This window comes from Astatotilapia calliptera, chromosome 6, assembly GCF_964374335.1.
Source record: "Astatotilapia calliptera chromosome 6, fAstCal68.1, whole genome shotgun sequence".
Taxonomy (NCBI): domain Eukaryota; kingdom Metazoa; phylum Chordata; class Actinopteri; order Cichliformes; family Cichlidae; genus Astatotilapia; species Astatotilapia calliptera.
The window spans coordinates 9,277,070-9,293,031 of record NC_137427.1 but is presented as its reverse complement, the minus strand read 5'-3'; the positions used below and the strand labels follow the sequence as shown (position 1 = coordinate 9,293,031).

General features: G+C 43.1%; 1 protein-coding gene and 1 long non-coding RNA gene across 2 annotated transcripts; one reads left to right on the top strand and one right to left on the bottom strand.

The window, feature by feature from the left end:
* Window positions 1-6,944: 6,944 nt before the first annotated feature.
* On the bottom strand, window positions 6,945-15,222 carry calhm1b (calcium homeostasis modulator 1b). Its single transcript, XM_026169251.2, has 3 exons — window positions 15,065-15,222; window positions 13,895-14,482; window positions 6,945-8,541 (listed from the first exon to the last, which is right to left on the bottom strand). Exons 2-3 carry the CDS (start codon window positions 14,438-14,440, stop codon window positions 8,032-8,034), a joined length of 1,056 nt encoding a protein of 351 aa, XP_026025036.1. The 5' UTR covers window positions 14,441-14,482; window positions 15,065-15,222; the 3' UTR covers window positions 6,945-8,031.
* On the top strand, window positions 11,282-12,724 carry LOC145429381 (uncharacterized). The gene is made up of 3 exons (XR_013909619.1): window positions 11,282-11,418; window positions 11,656-11,698; window positions 12,278-12,724. It is a non-coding gene; the product is annotated as an uncharacterized LOC145429381 (long non-coding RNA).
* Window positions 15,223-15,962: the final 740 nt, after the last annotated feature.

The following is a 15,962-nucleotide window of genomic DNA, read 5'->3' as shown; positions in this document are numbered from 1 at the left end:
GCGTACCCCTGCCCTACTGTGGATTTCACGCGTCGCCTCCCACGGTCGCTATTCTGTCCGTCGGGACTGGATCGCCGGGTTATGCTGGCCGATCGCCGAATGTCTCGTGGCGCCCCACAGTCAGGCCGGAGGTCCTTCTGTTCATATGCTGGCTTGCACACGTTTTGTTCTCCAGCTCTCCACTTTTCGTGTGTCTCTCTCTTTTTTTGTCTTTGTGCTCACCATCTCCCTTAAGTCAGTTTGGTGGCTGATAGGCCACCTCGGGGAACGCCCCCACCTCACAGGTGTCTAAAATTGTCCGCTTAATCCACAGTGGAATAATAAAAAACATATTGTTCAATCAACACTAAACACACACTATAAATATGGAGATAAAATCATGCAATAGGAATATCAATAAACAAACATGCAATATCACTATTACAATAAAATCATGCAAATAAAATCGACACCCTGTACCAACATAGTCTGATCCAAAACAAAATATAAAAACACAATTTTCCACTGTGTGACATCCCCCCACATTTTACCTGTGACAGTCCCTGTCACCCTAATCAAGCGACCTGTAACGGGCGGGTGGCTGACCAAAATTAGGCCTCATCGAGCGCCGTACCTCTGACAACTCTCCCGGCTGCTGGGCTGGAGCGCTGGGCACAAAACCATAAAATGGAGGCTCAACTAGCACCTCTCCCTCAAGGCTGACTTCTTGCCCCTCTGAGTGGTAGTCTGCTGCAGGGGTAACGCACAACTTCAGTGCATTCCGATGGAGGACCTTCTCCCCCCCCCCTTTCTCCGGACGCACCCTATATACTACACCGGTATTGCCAACTTCTTCCACTACCACATACGGCTCTGAGCTCCAACCTGGGTGCAACTTGCCTTGTCCCTGCCTATTCCTGTCCCTTATCCAAACTCTCTCGCCTGGCACCAACGGCAGGGCCCGCGCACTTCGGTCATAAGCCCTCTTGTTTTGGGTGGCTGCTGCCCTCATCTTCTTCCTAGCCATCTCATAGGCAAAAGATAGTTTCTGGTGGTGGTCCTTAACCCACCCTCCCAGGTTGTGGCATGGGGAATCCCGCTCAACACCTAGGTTCAAATCCACTGGCTGCCTCAAATGCCGCCCAAACATCAGGTACGACGGCGCATACCCTGTGGCACTATGGACAGTATTATTGTATGCTTGTAAGAGCTCTGGGAGGTATTCTGGCCACCTCTGTTGTCTCTCTGACTCTAAGGACCGAAGCATGTGCAGCAACGTCTGGTTCATCCTCTCAACCCCACCATTTCCAGCCGGATGGTATGGGGTGGTCTTGCTTTTTGTAATGCCATAGCACTTACACAGCTGGTACATCAGGGCAGACTCAAAACTACCACCTCTATCTGAGTGTAGCCTGGTCGGGCAACCGAAGGTCTGAATCACGTGAGCCCAAAGAGCATGCACCGCAGTCTGGGCAGTCTGGTCTTTGGTAGGAACTGCCCAGGCGTACCGTGTGAAAAGATCAGTCATAACCAGAATATTCTGGTACCTGTCTGTGGGCCTCCCCAATGTAAGAAAGTCCAGGGCCACAACCTCAAGGGGATAGGACACAATAACGGGATGCAAGGGGGCTCTAGGCCTATTTCTATCTCGTAGGCCACACGCAGCGCACCCTAGCTGGAATTCGCGCACCTCCTCTTCCATGCTGGGCCAATAAAAGAAGCGACGTATCCTGGACAGTGTCTTTTCCGCTCCCGCATGCGCCGCTGCCTCGTGATACTTCTCCCACACCTCCTTGTGTCTCTCTGCAGGACATAGGATCTGAAGGTACATTTCGTTAGTGTTAGGGTCCCTTACCTCTCTGCACAGCGTACCCTCGCAAACCTGCAGCCTTCTCCATTGCCGTAATAACTTCTGTACAGGGCTAGGCAGGGATCTCCTCGTTGGTGCATCAGGCGGGATTCCCTGTTCCACATGCTCCCTCAGGATGCGCAGATCCATGTCCTTTTCTTGAGCCTCCTTCCAGTCATTCATCTGTGGCACCAGCCCCTGTGGCTCCCGACGTGGAGCACTCGTGATGTTTATGTAAGCTGTGTGACAGTCTATGGGAAATCTAGAGAGAGCATCAGCATTAGCATTCTCTTTTCCAGCCCTGTACTTAACCTCGAAGTCAAAGGATGCCAGCTGTGCCACCCAGCGTTGCTCTGTTGCCCCAAGTCTAGCATTCTGTAAGTGGGCCACAGGATTGTTGTCGGTATACACGACAAACTTGGCACCTGTCAAGTAATCCTTGAACTTCTCAGTAATGGCCCATTTTAGAGCTAAAAGTTCCAGTTTGAAGGAGCTATAGTTTTTGTCATTTCGTTCGGTGGGGTGTAAGCTCCTGCTGGCATATGCAATCACCCGTTCCTTGCCATCTTGCACCTGAGCTAACACAGCACCTAAGCCTTGATTGCTGGCATCAGTATAAAGTGCAAAGGGCTCCAGGAAATCTGCATAAGCCAGAATAGGGGGCTCGGTCAGAGCACATTTCAAGCTGTCAAAGGCTTCCTGACATTCAGCAGACCACTGGATCTGCATGCTTGACCTGCTAGAAGTTCCCACGAGCAGAGCATTTAAAGGTCGAGCCAACCTAGCAAACCCTGGGACAAATCGCCTGTAATAACCTGCCAGGCCAAGGAAGGCTCTGACCTGCCGGGTGGTAGAGGGAACAGGCCAGTTCTGGACAGCTTGGATTTTCTCAGGGTCCGGTCTTACCCCTTGTTGGTCGACAAGATGCCCCAGGAACTTCACCTGACGGTGGAACAGCTTACATTTGTCCAGCCTCAGCTTCAGACCATGTTGCCACAGCTTCTGCAGGACATTCTCCAATTGCTGTAAATGAGTAGAGAAGTCAGGTGAGTAGATTATTATATCATCCAGATATACCAAAACCGATTCAGAAAGGTGGCTACTTAGACACCGCTGCATCAGGCGCTGGAAGGTGGCAGGGGCATTACAGAGTCCAAAAGGCATGCGATCAAACTCAAACAAACCCAGAGGAGTGGTAAATGCAGTTTTCTCCCGATCCTTAGGATCCATTTCCACTTGCCAGTATCCACTGGCAAGATCCAGTGTGGAAAACCACTCAGCTCTGGTCAGACATGTTAAAGTCTCTTCAATTCGGGGGAGCGGGAACGCATCTTTATGAGTTACTGCGTTTAATTTTCTGTAGTCTACACAAAATCGCCAACTGCCATCCTTTTTCCTCACCAACACAATGGGGGCTGCCCAGGGACTGCTACTCTCCCGAATGACACCTTTTTTCAGCATATCTGCTAGAAGTATCTTAATCTCTTTGTACATCAGTGGTGGTAAAGGACGATATTTTTGTTTAATGGGTGGTGTATCACCTGTGTGGATCTGGTGTTGGACCAAATCAGTTCTTCCGTAATCCTCCTCATTTACAGCAAACACCTTTCGCCACCTCTGCAGCAGGGTCTGGAGCTCGACCTTCTGCTGGGGGGTCAAGTCTATGCCGTTAAGCAGTTGACTCACCTCCTCTTCAGGAATCGCAGGCTCTTCGGGCCCAGCTGCTTCAACTACGCCCACCTCGATCACACCATCGGATCCCATTGTCAGGCTAAGATCACTGTCCATCTCCACGTCCGACTCCTCCACCTGATACAACTGGCCCATTTTCTGGTAGCGTCCTATAGCCACTTCGTATGGATTAGGGTTACAGACCCGGATCGGGAGCCTCCCTCCTTTGACTACTGACAGGGTTCGAGCTACCCCCCAGGGTCCAGCATCAGGTAAGGCTTCCACTAGTGCCAAGCGTTCTGTCCCACCCTTACCTTTACACGTCTGGCCCCAGACCACCATTTCACAGTTCGGGGGCACCGTGACTCCTCTGCGGCTAGCAGGTCGAACATAGCCTAGAAAGCCATCAGTCTTGGTGGTAGCAGTCTGTTGACAGACGGCAAACGCCTCTTTCCATGCTCTGCGGGACTTCAGCTTTTGAGGATGAAAAGCAGACTTGCCCTTGGCAAAAACATCATTCCAGCATGCACTAATAACATTCATACCAATAATTAAAGGGTGCGTGGAACAGTCATTTCTCACAACCACAACCCCTTTTTCTGGTATCTCCACCCCTTCTACCTCAAAATCCATAACCGCATAGCCTGAGTATGGTATCTCAAGTCCATTGGCTGCCTTTAAGGCGAACAACAGGGGTGTGTCAGTTTTATTCACTTCAGGGAAATGGAGGTCCATTACCTGCTGTTGCACTAGTGTAACCTGAGAGCCTGTGTCTAATAATCCCGTCATCTTAACCCCTCCCATACACACCTCAATGAGTGGACATTCTCCCACAAAAGCTGTACTGGCCCCCTGATTGTTTGAATAGTCCCTTGTCCCCACCGCCTGGGCCTCGGCAGCGGGGTTTATTAGTTTAAAGGTGGTTGCTGGTCTAGTGTGCTCGGACAGAATCTGGCAATATGCCCAGCTTGTTTACAACGATGGCAAATGGGTTCTCCCTCTCGGGTCCAGTTATTAGCATACCCAGAACGCTTTGGCTTAAACCTTGATTTATTAAAAGCTGAGCCGGCTGGGCTTTGCTGTGGCAAAAGCGGTTTAATTTCATTAACAACATCTTTAACAAGATCTCGCATTTGACCCTTGACATCCTCCATAATTTCTTTTTTAAATGTCTCTTTCCAGTCCGGTTCATAAGGTGGCTTAACACACCTGGACTCACCCACTGCCAAGCACGTAGTTTGCAATCCCTGGTGTCCCAACTGTTCCTCCTCTAGGAGCAACGCCTCCCGATGGACTGTTGCAAAATCCTCTTCTGGATGGTGACGCACGTAGGCTCGCAGGGTTTGTGACAACGGGCCCTCCCGCAGGCCCAACAGCATCTGTTCCTGTAAACACTTTTCAGTAGGTGCTTGATTTGGATTGCGCTGTTGTAGCCTGCAGTGCAACTCCCTCAACCTTAAGGTAAAAGATTTTACCGACTCATTTTGTTTTTGTATACAGCTAAAAAACTGCGACCTCAAAACCGCTAGGGAGGTATTGTCACCATATAGAGAATCTAGATATGCGAATATTTTCCTAATCTGGTCTCTATCTTTTTCTTCTAACACGCTTACTTGACGCTTTGCCTCACCGCTTAAAGCCCCAATTAAAATTTCTACTTTCCGGGCCTCGGCTATTTCTTGAGCATTCAATAAACCTTGTATTTGTTCTTTCCAGTCACCATATGAAACATCTGCTTCAGGACCCTTATATTTTGGTACCCAAGGGGCACCCGGATACACTGGCATCATCATCTCTATATCTGCACTCCAGGTGCTGAACACTGCTCCCCAAACTTGTATCCTGTCGACAAACGCCAAAATTATGTAGCCGCTAAACTGGTGGAACTAAGTCTTCACCACCACGCCTATACAAGCAGAAAGGGGAGTGAGTGGGTCAGCGCTCAGAGCACAGAAACTTAGCTGGCTTCAAACACACCTTTTATTTTCAGGATAAAACACAGTCTGAACCCCAAATACAAGCTAAAATCCCCGTATATAATAAAAAATAGTGTTTACAACCCGCTAAAAACCCTGCTGGCAGGAATGATTAAACGCTAAAAATACAAAGCTAAATGAATGTTTTTCCCTATACTAAAACTCCCCCCCCCCAGGGTCCTAATTCTCCCAGTCCAGCAACACACGGGCAAATTCTCCTGAGCGGAGAGAGACAGGAGAGGAACTCCTCTTCCGGGATGTGGACTCTCGCCAGCAGAAGACCAGGGAGGAGGCTCCTATCTCCACCTGACTGTGCGCAATCGTGCAGTCCAGCTACTCTCCACCTCCTCGCACGGCCTCCCTCGTAGCTCCGCCCTGAAACAACAGACACGGGCCAGCAACGTTGTCAGCGCAGCCGCTGTTACCCTTCCCCGGCAAAGCTACTCCTAGCGCCCAACAGTGGGAAAGCGATACTCACAGATGCAGGCAGAGGCGTACCCCTGCCCTACTGTGGATTTCACGCGTCGCCTCCCACGGTCGCTATTCTGTCCGTCGGGACTGGATCGCCGGGTTATGCTGGCCGATCGCCGAATGTCTCGTGGCGCCCCACAGTCAGGCCGGAGGTCCTTCTGTTCATATGCTGGCTTGCACACGTTTTGTTCTCCAGCTCTCCACTTTTCGTGTGTCTCTCTCTTTTTTTGTCTTTGTGCTCACCATCTCCCTTAAGTCAGTTTGGTGGCTGATAGGCCACCTCGGGGAACGCCCCCACCTCACAGGTGTCTAAAATTGTCCGCTTAATCCACAGTGGAATAATAAAAAAACATATTGTTCAATCAACACTAAACACACACTATAAATATGGAGATAAAATCATGCAATAGGAATATCAATAAACAAACATGCAATATCACTATTACAATAAAATCATGCAAATAAAATCGACACCCTGTACCAACATAGTCTGATCCAAAACAAAATATAAAAACACAATTTTCCACTGTGTGACATTGACAGCTTGCTGATGACGTGGACAGGAGACAAATTAAAGGAAAAACGTGAACTCTTCACCTCTATAGTGAGGGAGTCCAGCAGCTCTGTTAGGCTGTTTGGAGCATTTTGCTGCTCTTGCGTTGACCTGCTTATCCCTTTAGGGAGAAAGGTCATTCCATTTGACAGATTTTCTGAAATTATGGAAATTTCTGTTGTTCTAAGAGAATGGGCTCTTCAGGGATGACAGTACCCGCACAGAGCACGAGGGGTCACTAACCCTAACCCTTACCCTATGTGAAAATCATAGTTACCGGATCACAATGCAATTAAACCATTTTGGAGATGTTGGACCAGTGTTGTAGATACCATTTCTACCACCGCCATCAGGACAACAATATATTTTGAAAGAAAGTTACCCCAGCTTTCCAGCAGCATTGGACGCTCCACTGATGCTGTCTTAGAGGCATATGATAGCCAAACACTGTAATAAGACGCTTTTTATTACCCATCTTTATATAGGTATATCAAAAAGGTTACATATTCAGCTTTAATTACATTTTTCTGAAATAAATATTTAAAAGCCTTTTCAAATAGAACAGAAGCAAAGTGTTTGCTCGGTGATTGTAAAATAGGGTTTACCAGGGAGTGAGTGACAGAATTGGGGCTGAGCAAGCAAATAAAGAAGATGCAAATGTAGACCTTGTTTTCGCAGTGACATGTAAATTGTTTTGACTGCGGCAACCTTTAGTTTTTGCATAAATCTTAGGTTTGCTTTATTGCAAATGCAGTATTTCTGTAGCGTTATATTCAGAGACAATCCACGTAGTAATCTCAGGTGCGCAGCAGCCTCAGTTAGCTGCCATTATTCATCTACAGGCCACAGCAGAAAAGGCAAGAAGCCGTTTCAGAAAAATCTCTGTGCATACAGAAATAAGTGTCCTTTATCGCTAACAAGATCAACTTTTCATCGTTTTTTTAAGATATAGGTTGCACGAGACACAGTGGGTGCTTGACGTAAACGGAGCTCTTCTAAGCGATGTTTTCATTTCTGTTTAGTTCTGCTCTGGGAATATTTATGGTGGCCTTGCACTTGAGAGCAATACAAACATTCATTAGTGTTATCAATGAGAACTCTCCAGTGTGCTCTAATAATGCTTTACTATCAGCCTGATAAAGCAGCACTTATTAGCAGCCTAGAATTTACAGACTTCAGATTTCCGCCAAGCTCAGTCCCTTGGGGAACGATGAGAGCGTGTTTTCGACAATAATTCATGACAAACAGATAAAACACAGAAATGAAAACAACAGACTTTGGATTACACCCAGTGCCAGACATGTTCTCTGTAAACTGAACTGTATGTGAACCAGAAATATGTCGACAGTTTTTGTTTTCTTAAAATCTATTATACATAGCTACATACATATAGATTATACCATCAGTCAACCAGTCAGTTAAAATAGTGTGCGTTTAAATAAAGCTTAAACTGCAGTGCAGAATGCAATAATATATATTCTATCTTTCGCAAATAAAATACTCTGGAAAAAAATAGTTTCTCTTTGAACTCTTTAGACCTTACTGTAATACACCGCCCACTCTTTTTTCTCCACATCGTGAGTGTGGCTCTTTACAAACCCATTTATTTCCCCGTTAATGTTTCCATTCATTTCCCCCTTTTTTTCACCATCTTCATGTTCTTTTCTCAGAGCCAGAGGTGGCTTACAGGTGTGCCAGTTCCACAAAACTTTGTTCATATCATCCTGGGCTCTGATACCCAACAGCTTTTCCTCATCACTCTTCCACGTGTCTTCATCTTCGTTGTCGCTGTCGTGTTTGCTGTGATGGCGGTGGAAGCTTCTCATCTCTCCGCTGATGTTCTCAAAGTATTGCTGGATGCAAACCTTGGCAAAGCTCTTGGCGTGCTCCTTACAGGTTTCATCGAACATCTTGCGTTCAATGTCAATATAATGGGACCAGTATTTGGTTTTGAGGAAGGCGGCCTGGGTGAAGCATGGCCGAATAGCTCGGATCAGGAAGGCAGTGAAGGTCATCATGAGCAAAACCATCCATCCGCATGCCTGTGAAATGCAGAAATGATAAATCCAGCAAAATGACCACTATTTTGAGCTCTCTAATGATGCACTATAAACAAACTATAGATGTTAGAAGGATCACACATAGACATCCTGCTAATCTTCACTCCTTCTGATTTATCTGTGCTTGTGCAGCTACTGAAAATCAGATGTGGTGAAGAAGGCATATTTAGCAGCTTCTTGACAGCGTCATAGCTCATTAACAGAATCTGTATATCAACTGACTTTTTAGAGATATCTTACTTTTAAGCCTGTATAATTGCCCTTCAGCTGATCAAAGACCTAAATAACAGTGTGGGTGTTTTTGGAAGAAGTGGAAGAGGTCCCAGTTCCATGAATAATAAATTTCAAGGCTTATCTATTGCTCTAATAAGCCAGCAGGAAAGCTTCAGTGAGCTCAAACTGTAAAGTGAATTATAGTCTGGCAGGGAGATTTAAGTTAAGAGCAGTCTTTGAGGAATAAAGCGAAGAAACTAAAATTAGTTTTCCTTGTTTTGAAGTTAAAATAGTTCAGTGAAATGACAGCCAGGGCTGAAGCCAGGATTTTAGAGACACTGAGGTCACGAGGGCCCACATTGGTACTCTTTTGATGGTTTTATTTAATTAGATTATTCATATTATTATTATTTTTTTGTGAATTAAATTTGATTGCGTAAATGCCTTTTAAAGGACAACTCTCTACAGTTTAGAAAGATGGTGAATCTTTGGTTCCTTATTTAGCTATTCATTTAGTTAGCTTAAGAGTCAAATCTAAATCTGTTCAGCCGAACAATACTTGAAACAGCCAAATACAAACTCACCAATTTATTTTTTTTAAATTAAATATTGTCAGCTAAGGGCAGTGTTGTCATTTTGTTGTCAGTCATTTTGACTCGCCATGGAGAAAAACTGCAGGTGGTACTAATAACAGTAACAATACGTCTTTTCTATTCAGCTACTCGAGTGACAATGAGTCAGCACGAACAATACCAAGACTGTGGAATTCAGCTACCATTACTTTTTAATGGAGAAATTATTGACTGATACCAGCAGCTGGACAATACCGACATTTTGTGTTCTATTTATTTTGGTTTTGGCCTGTTTATCCACATTGTTTCTGCCAGGGAAACAAAAGAAATCTGCATAATTAAAAATTGGATCACATGAGCCAGACTTCCCTCAAAAGAGCCTCGAAAGATCCCTTAAAACAGCTTGAAATCTTTCAGCTCTTCATTCTGCTGTGTTTGAAGATGTAGTCAGCACAAACATTGGCCACTCACAATGATAAATGTCTTTTTTTTTACCGTTGGTGTAAATCAGCAAGGATGACACCAAAGTCCTTCAAGAAGCAAAGCTCACCGCTTTGCTCCCATCTTAGCAAAATCTTTAGGCAGGTATGTGGGGGTTTATTTTTAAACGGCTAAAAAAGCCATAAAAGTTATTTTCTTTATGATCATAGGGACAAACCTGAAAAAACCCACTAACAACTAAAGCTGCTTTATTATGGCTCTAGAGCACAGAATAAAATTCATGTTGTGGTTACAGTAGACAGAGAAAAATAATATGTTAAAACTTTCAGGAGCATCTATTGTGCACTTGTGTCAATGGAACAACATGATTGGCTCATACACCGATCAGACATAACATTTATCTCCTTATCATCTCACCCTTTAGTGGGTGAGATATATTAGTGTTCTCAAAGCTGAGTTTTAGAAGCAGGAAAAATGGGCAAGTGTTAGTATTTGAGCAAGTTTGACAAGGGCCGAATTGTAATGGGTAGGCCACTGGGTCAGAGCATCTCCAAAATTACAGCTGTGTGGTGTTCTTGGTCTGCAGTGGTCAGTATCTATTAAAAGCTCAAGGAAAGAAGAGTTGTGAACAAGGGTCACGGGCAACCAAGGCTCACTGACGAGTTTAGGGTGGGGAGGCTGGTCCATGTGGGCCAATCCCACAGATGAGCTGGTGTAGCTCAAAAAACTTAATGCTGGTTCTGACAGAAAGGTGTCAGAAAACACAGTGCCTCACATTATTATTATTATTATTATTATTATTATTATTATTATTATTATTATTGCTGAGCCCTGTCAACCACCAAAAATGTGTGCATCAGAACTGGACCGTAGAGCAGTGGAAGAAGCTAGCCTGGTGTGATGAGTCCCATTTTCTTTGACATCACTGGGATGGTCAGGTGCATGTGAATTGCTTACCTGGGGAACACTTGGCACCAGGATTCACTATGAAGAAGGATAGCTGGCAGAGGCAGTGTAATGCTTTGATAATGCTCTGCTGGGAAACCTTGGGCCCTGCCATCCACGTGGGTGTTACCTTGATATTACCAACCTAAGCATTGATGCAGACCATTTACACCCTGTCATGAGAACAGTATTCCCTGATGTCTGTGGCCTCTTTCAGCAGGATAATGAGCCCTACTAACAAGCAAAAATGGTTCAGGGATAGATTGAGAAGGACAACAAAGAGTTTGAGGTGTTGACCAATCAAGCATCTGTGGGATGTGTTAGACCAGGGGTCCCCAATCCCAGTCCACGAGGGCCGGTGTCCCTGCAGGTTTTAGATGTGTCCTTGATCCATCACAGCTGATTTTAATGGATAAATTACCTTCTCAACATGTATTGAAATTCTCCAGAGGCCTGGTAATGAACTAATCATGTGATTCAGGTGTGTTGACCCATTGTGAGATCTAAACCCTGCAGGGACACCGGCCCTCCTGGACTGGGATTGGGGACCCCTGTGTTAGACAAACATATCTGATCCACGGAGGCCACACCTCTCATCTTACAGGATTTAAAGGATCCGTTGCTAACATCTTGGTGCCATATACCAAAGCAGAACTTCAGGGGTCTAATGGAGTCCATGTATCCACAGGTCAGGACTTTTTTTTGCCAGCAAAAGAGGAATCAACACAATATTAGTTGGTCATAATGTTACGGTTGATCGGTGTATGTTTCCCATTTTGGCTATTAATATGCTTTTTGGATGAAGATATATTGGTGTATCCTCTAAATGCAGTGTTTTCACTGTTTATTTCACACTTGTATATTTAATGTTATCTTTTTTTCTCAATTCTACTAAAAGTAACATTCTTGTATTTGGCCCTGACAGTTTCACTAAGGAGGTCAGTCAGCACATCGGCCCCACATCGGCGGTAATTAGATCATTTTCTAAGAAGCTTTTGGTATCATCTTTGAACAACATCTAAAGTTTGAATCTCTAAGCTGTCTAATATCTTAATCTCTAAGAATGTCTAAACTCATCCAGTCCAGTCTATTTCAAAAGTCAGACCTTAACTATCTGGAACTTTTAGTCGACACTTCAATTTTCTCTCGCCTTGATTATTTTAACTCACTTTTCACTTGTATCTCTCAGTTCTTCATAGCAAGTCCTATTATTAACACGTAAAGCTCTACATGAGCAGGCCCCTGCTTATGCAGTGCATCAGGAAAGTATTTATAGCTTTTTACTTCTTCCACATTTCGTTAAATTTATTTTCAACACAAAATTCTGCCCACCCCTTAATGATAAGTTTTCCTAAGAAAAATAAAAAAGCTTGAAATTCTTACGAATTTATCAAAATGAATAAATACATAAAAATAGAAAATGTACATAGATTTTACAGCCTTTGCTTCACCGTAGGCATGGTATTGGCCCAGTTTCTGCCAGACATATTGCTTGGCATTCAGGCCAAAGAGTTAATATTTATTTCATATTTGTTTAATCTCGTCAGGGTCGAGAGAAAGAGCAAGGCTGGATTTCTGTGGAATGGCTATTGGGTTCTCGGTCACCTCCATGACTAAGGCCCTTCTACCTTGATTGCTCAGATTGACCATGCGGCCATCTCCACAAAGAGTCCTGGTGGTTCCAAACTACTTAAATGTATGGATGATGGGATCTAGTGTGCCCATTTGGACCTCGACAGAATCCTCTCTCTGAGGGTATTAATATAGCACCAAATCACAATGAGAGTCACCACAAGGCATTTTTTATATTGTAAGATAAAGACCCTACAATAAAATAACACTCAATGCATCATGACTTCAGTAACCGCGGCCTATTTCAGCATAACTAAGGGAGGATTCAGGGTCACCTGATCCAACCCTAACTATATGCTTTGTATAAAAGAGTAGTTTTAAGCCTAATATTAAAAGTAGAGAGGGTGTCTGTCTCCTGAATCCAAACTGGGAGCTGATTTCACAGAAGAACCAAGCTGAATTCTCCGGCTCCCATTCTACTTTTAAAAACACTACGTAACAAAAGTAGTCCAGCAGTCTGAAAGCAAAGTGCTTTACTGGGGGTGTTTGGTACTCTGAGATCTTTAAGATGAGATTGGCCCTGATTAATCAAGACCTTGTATGTGAGTTGAAGGATTTTTAATTTCATTCCGGATTTAACAGGGAGCCAATGAAGAGAAGTCAATATTTCTCCCACAGTGGCTTCTCTTCATTGGCTTAACAGGTGTGTGCCTTTCCAATTCATGTCCAATCAACTGAATTTACAACAGGTGGCCTTCAATCAACTTGTAGAAACGTCTAACAAAGGATCAGTGGAAATAGGATACACCTGAGCTGAATTTTGAGAGACATGGGAAAGGCTGCGAATGCTTATGTGCATGTTATGCTTTTTGTTTTGTTTTTTTTAATAAATTTGCTAAACATTTGAAGCAATTTTCCACTTTGTCATTATGGGATATCGTGTGTAGAATATTGAAGAGAAAAATAAACTTAATCCATTTTGGAATAAGACTGTACCATAAAAAATTGTGGAACAAGTAAAGGATACTTTATGGTTGCACTGTATATCAAAGCTGGTGAGACCTTATCACTCAAATCATTTGATGAAGGTCTCCTATTTGTTCCGTGTGCTTTACATTAAAACCAGAGTCTATCTAGCTTATAACCTTGGAACAGCCTTTGTCAGCCTACGAGTTCAGCCGATTCAGTGATTTCTTTTCAACCACTGCCAAAAAGTCTTGATTGAGGGTAGCTTTCCCTAATCTTTCTCCCATTATTTGGGCCATAGTTTGCATCTATTTGCCTGTATGGAAGTGTGTATGTTGGAATGAATGCCTGAATGTTGGATCATGTGGTGTCTGCCTTTTTTTTTTTTTCTTCAAACGGGTAAACACTTTGTAACTATGTGTTTGGAAAAGTGCTATACAAGTTAAGTTTTTTGTTTGCTATCGAAGTGGCTTATCAAACAACCATCATGGCATATAGCCACCAGCTTAGCTACTATTAATATTTTTCATAAATGTGGTGAGAGAAATTGCACACCTTGCTTGATTTTGTCAGAAAGTCATACTTAGAAACCACTCACACAGGGTTGCAAATAAACAATGGGATACCTGAGATATACACTTGATGTATCTCGATGCTGCCTCTCTTAATTCCTTATCCTCAAACAGGTCTTTACAAGGGATACGTGCCAGGAATTTTAACTTCTCCGTCTCTGACATTCCTTGAATGACACTGGAATTCGCAAACCTGTCAATATCCAAGCTGATGCTGAAAGCGCAGAGGAAGCTCTTCCCATCCATGAGAGTGACAGACACCCACACTGCAGGGGCAATCAAAGATCTCTGTGTGATTGAGCAAAACATGTAGCGCAGGATTGTTGGATCCTTGATTCTTTTCCCAGTGGGTCTTTTCCACTCCTCTGCCAACACTGACACATTATTGTTCAATACAAAACCTAACAAAAAGAACCATATGGGAGGAATAAGAAGCAGTCCGATCCCATAGGTGTAGTTATACTCTGGCATACAGGGACAGCTGAACTCAAACGCTGAGTACATTTGAGCACTAGCTAGTGCCATGATACCACAGATTCCATTCATAAAAGACTCCTGGTTGGATTGGAGAAACTGGAACATCATACGAAACTTATCCATCTTGAGAAATGTGTCGGGTCTTTAGTTCACAAATACTTAAACCTGTTAAAAAAAGGACAGTAACATGTTTAAGATAAGGCAAAAAAGGCATAAAATCAGATTTTTACGAGAAATGATTATAGGTTCTAGTAAAATCTTTATTAATGGTTAAAAAATAATTGCAAATATTTTACATGTGATATAGAAATCTATAAAAGATGGCAAAGATCAACTTTTGGAGTGCCATACTGTGAAACAACTATTTGAATGTTGAATTTTAAGGGAAAATAAACCATCAGGCCAAATGCTATAGGTGTTATTAAGCAGTCAAGTAAGTGATAAATAGACTTTTGGTTCTGCATTCCTTTTTCTATTGAATTAGAGGCTTAGTAGGTAGAGAAATATCACAGCACTGGACTGTCAAAATTTATTAAAAGTGATTATTACTTATCTTTAAAGCATTTGGAACTTACTGCATATTCATTAATTAGGCCATAAAACATAATTTATTAAAGGCACCATGTTAAATAGTGATATTATAATCTCTGTAAACTATGACTTCTACTTTAAAACAGCTTTAATGTGGACTGGGCTATCGGTTTAATATAGAGGAATAAATACAAGAAATACATAAAATACACTTACCTCTTTAAACAAGAGTCAATGAATAGATCAAAGGTTTAAAAAAACCATATAAGGACAGTGTCCATAATAGAAGTTTTGCTGTTGTACTTAGCAATCATCATACCCCTGACCAACTGAAAGGTGCTTCTCGAACTCTCTGTCCAAAGCGAGCAGCATCATCTGTCATCATGCCCCTCCCTTCATAGGCACCTGTCTTTAGTGTGATGCCAAAACAAATTCTGATTCACCCCACATTCTCAAAAGTACACCTGTTAAAGGGAACATATAGTTTCCATCGTTTCTGGGAATGCCTTTATTTGCTAATATGCATGCAGTGTGTGGTGAGGTTTATTCGAGAAACCCGAACTTCGAGGGTGTAGTTGTGTTAATGTGTAGTCGTAACAACGAAGACATGCAAAAACACTTTCAACCCATTCAAATATCTGTGGCTTTGGCTGGAAAATGTAATTGTCTAAGAGGTGAGGGTTCAGCCTGTTCTCACTTGCGTAATCAAAACCAGAAGAATCAAATCGAAGGCTTCACTTTTAAAATATAACTACTAATGTTATCACATATTGATTACTTTATTTCACATAACTCTTTTAGAGCACCTGGACCCACTGACTGTAATAGAGCTTGACAAACCAGTTAGAAACCCACAAGAAGATAAAAGACAGAGGCACTCTCTGCTATTCATGCATATAAAACACCATTGTTTTTATTTGAACAAAGGTAGGTGGCTAAATGCGTTCATTTCATAGTATACTATGAAATGATCTAAACAACCTCATACTGCTTACTGGTAAAAACTGTCTAACCGATTCAAAGTAATTGCTCAATTCTGACATTTTGAAATTGCAGTTGAATTTACAGGAAGTCTGTGCTATCTTTTCTTCTGTCTATTGCACAGGAAAATGTC

What these genes read in the sequence shown, in the direction of transcription:
- calhm1b (XM_026169251.2), bottom strand. Translation starts at nt 14,440, where the DNA reads ATGGATAAGTTTCGTATGATGTTCCAGTTTCTCCAATCCAACCAGGAG. An exon ending in ACATCAAGTGTATATCTCAG is followed by an intron (nt 8,542 to 13,894) that starts GTATCCCATTGT and finishes TGCATTTCACAG; the next exon opens with GCATGCGGATGGATGGTTTT.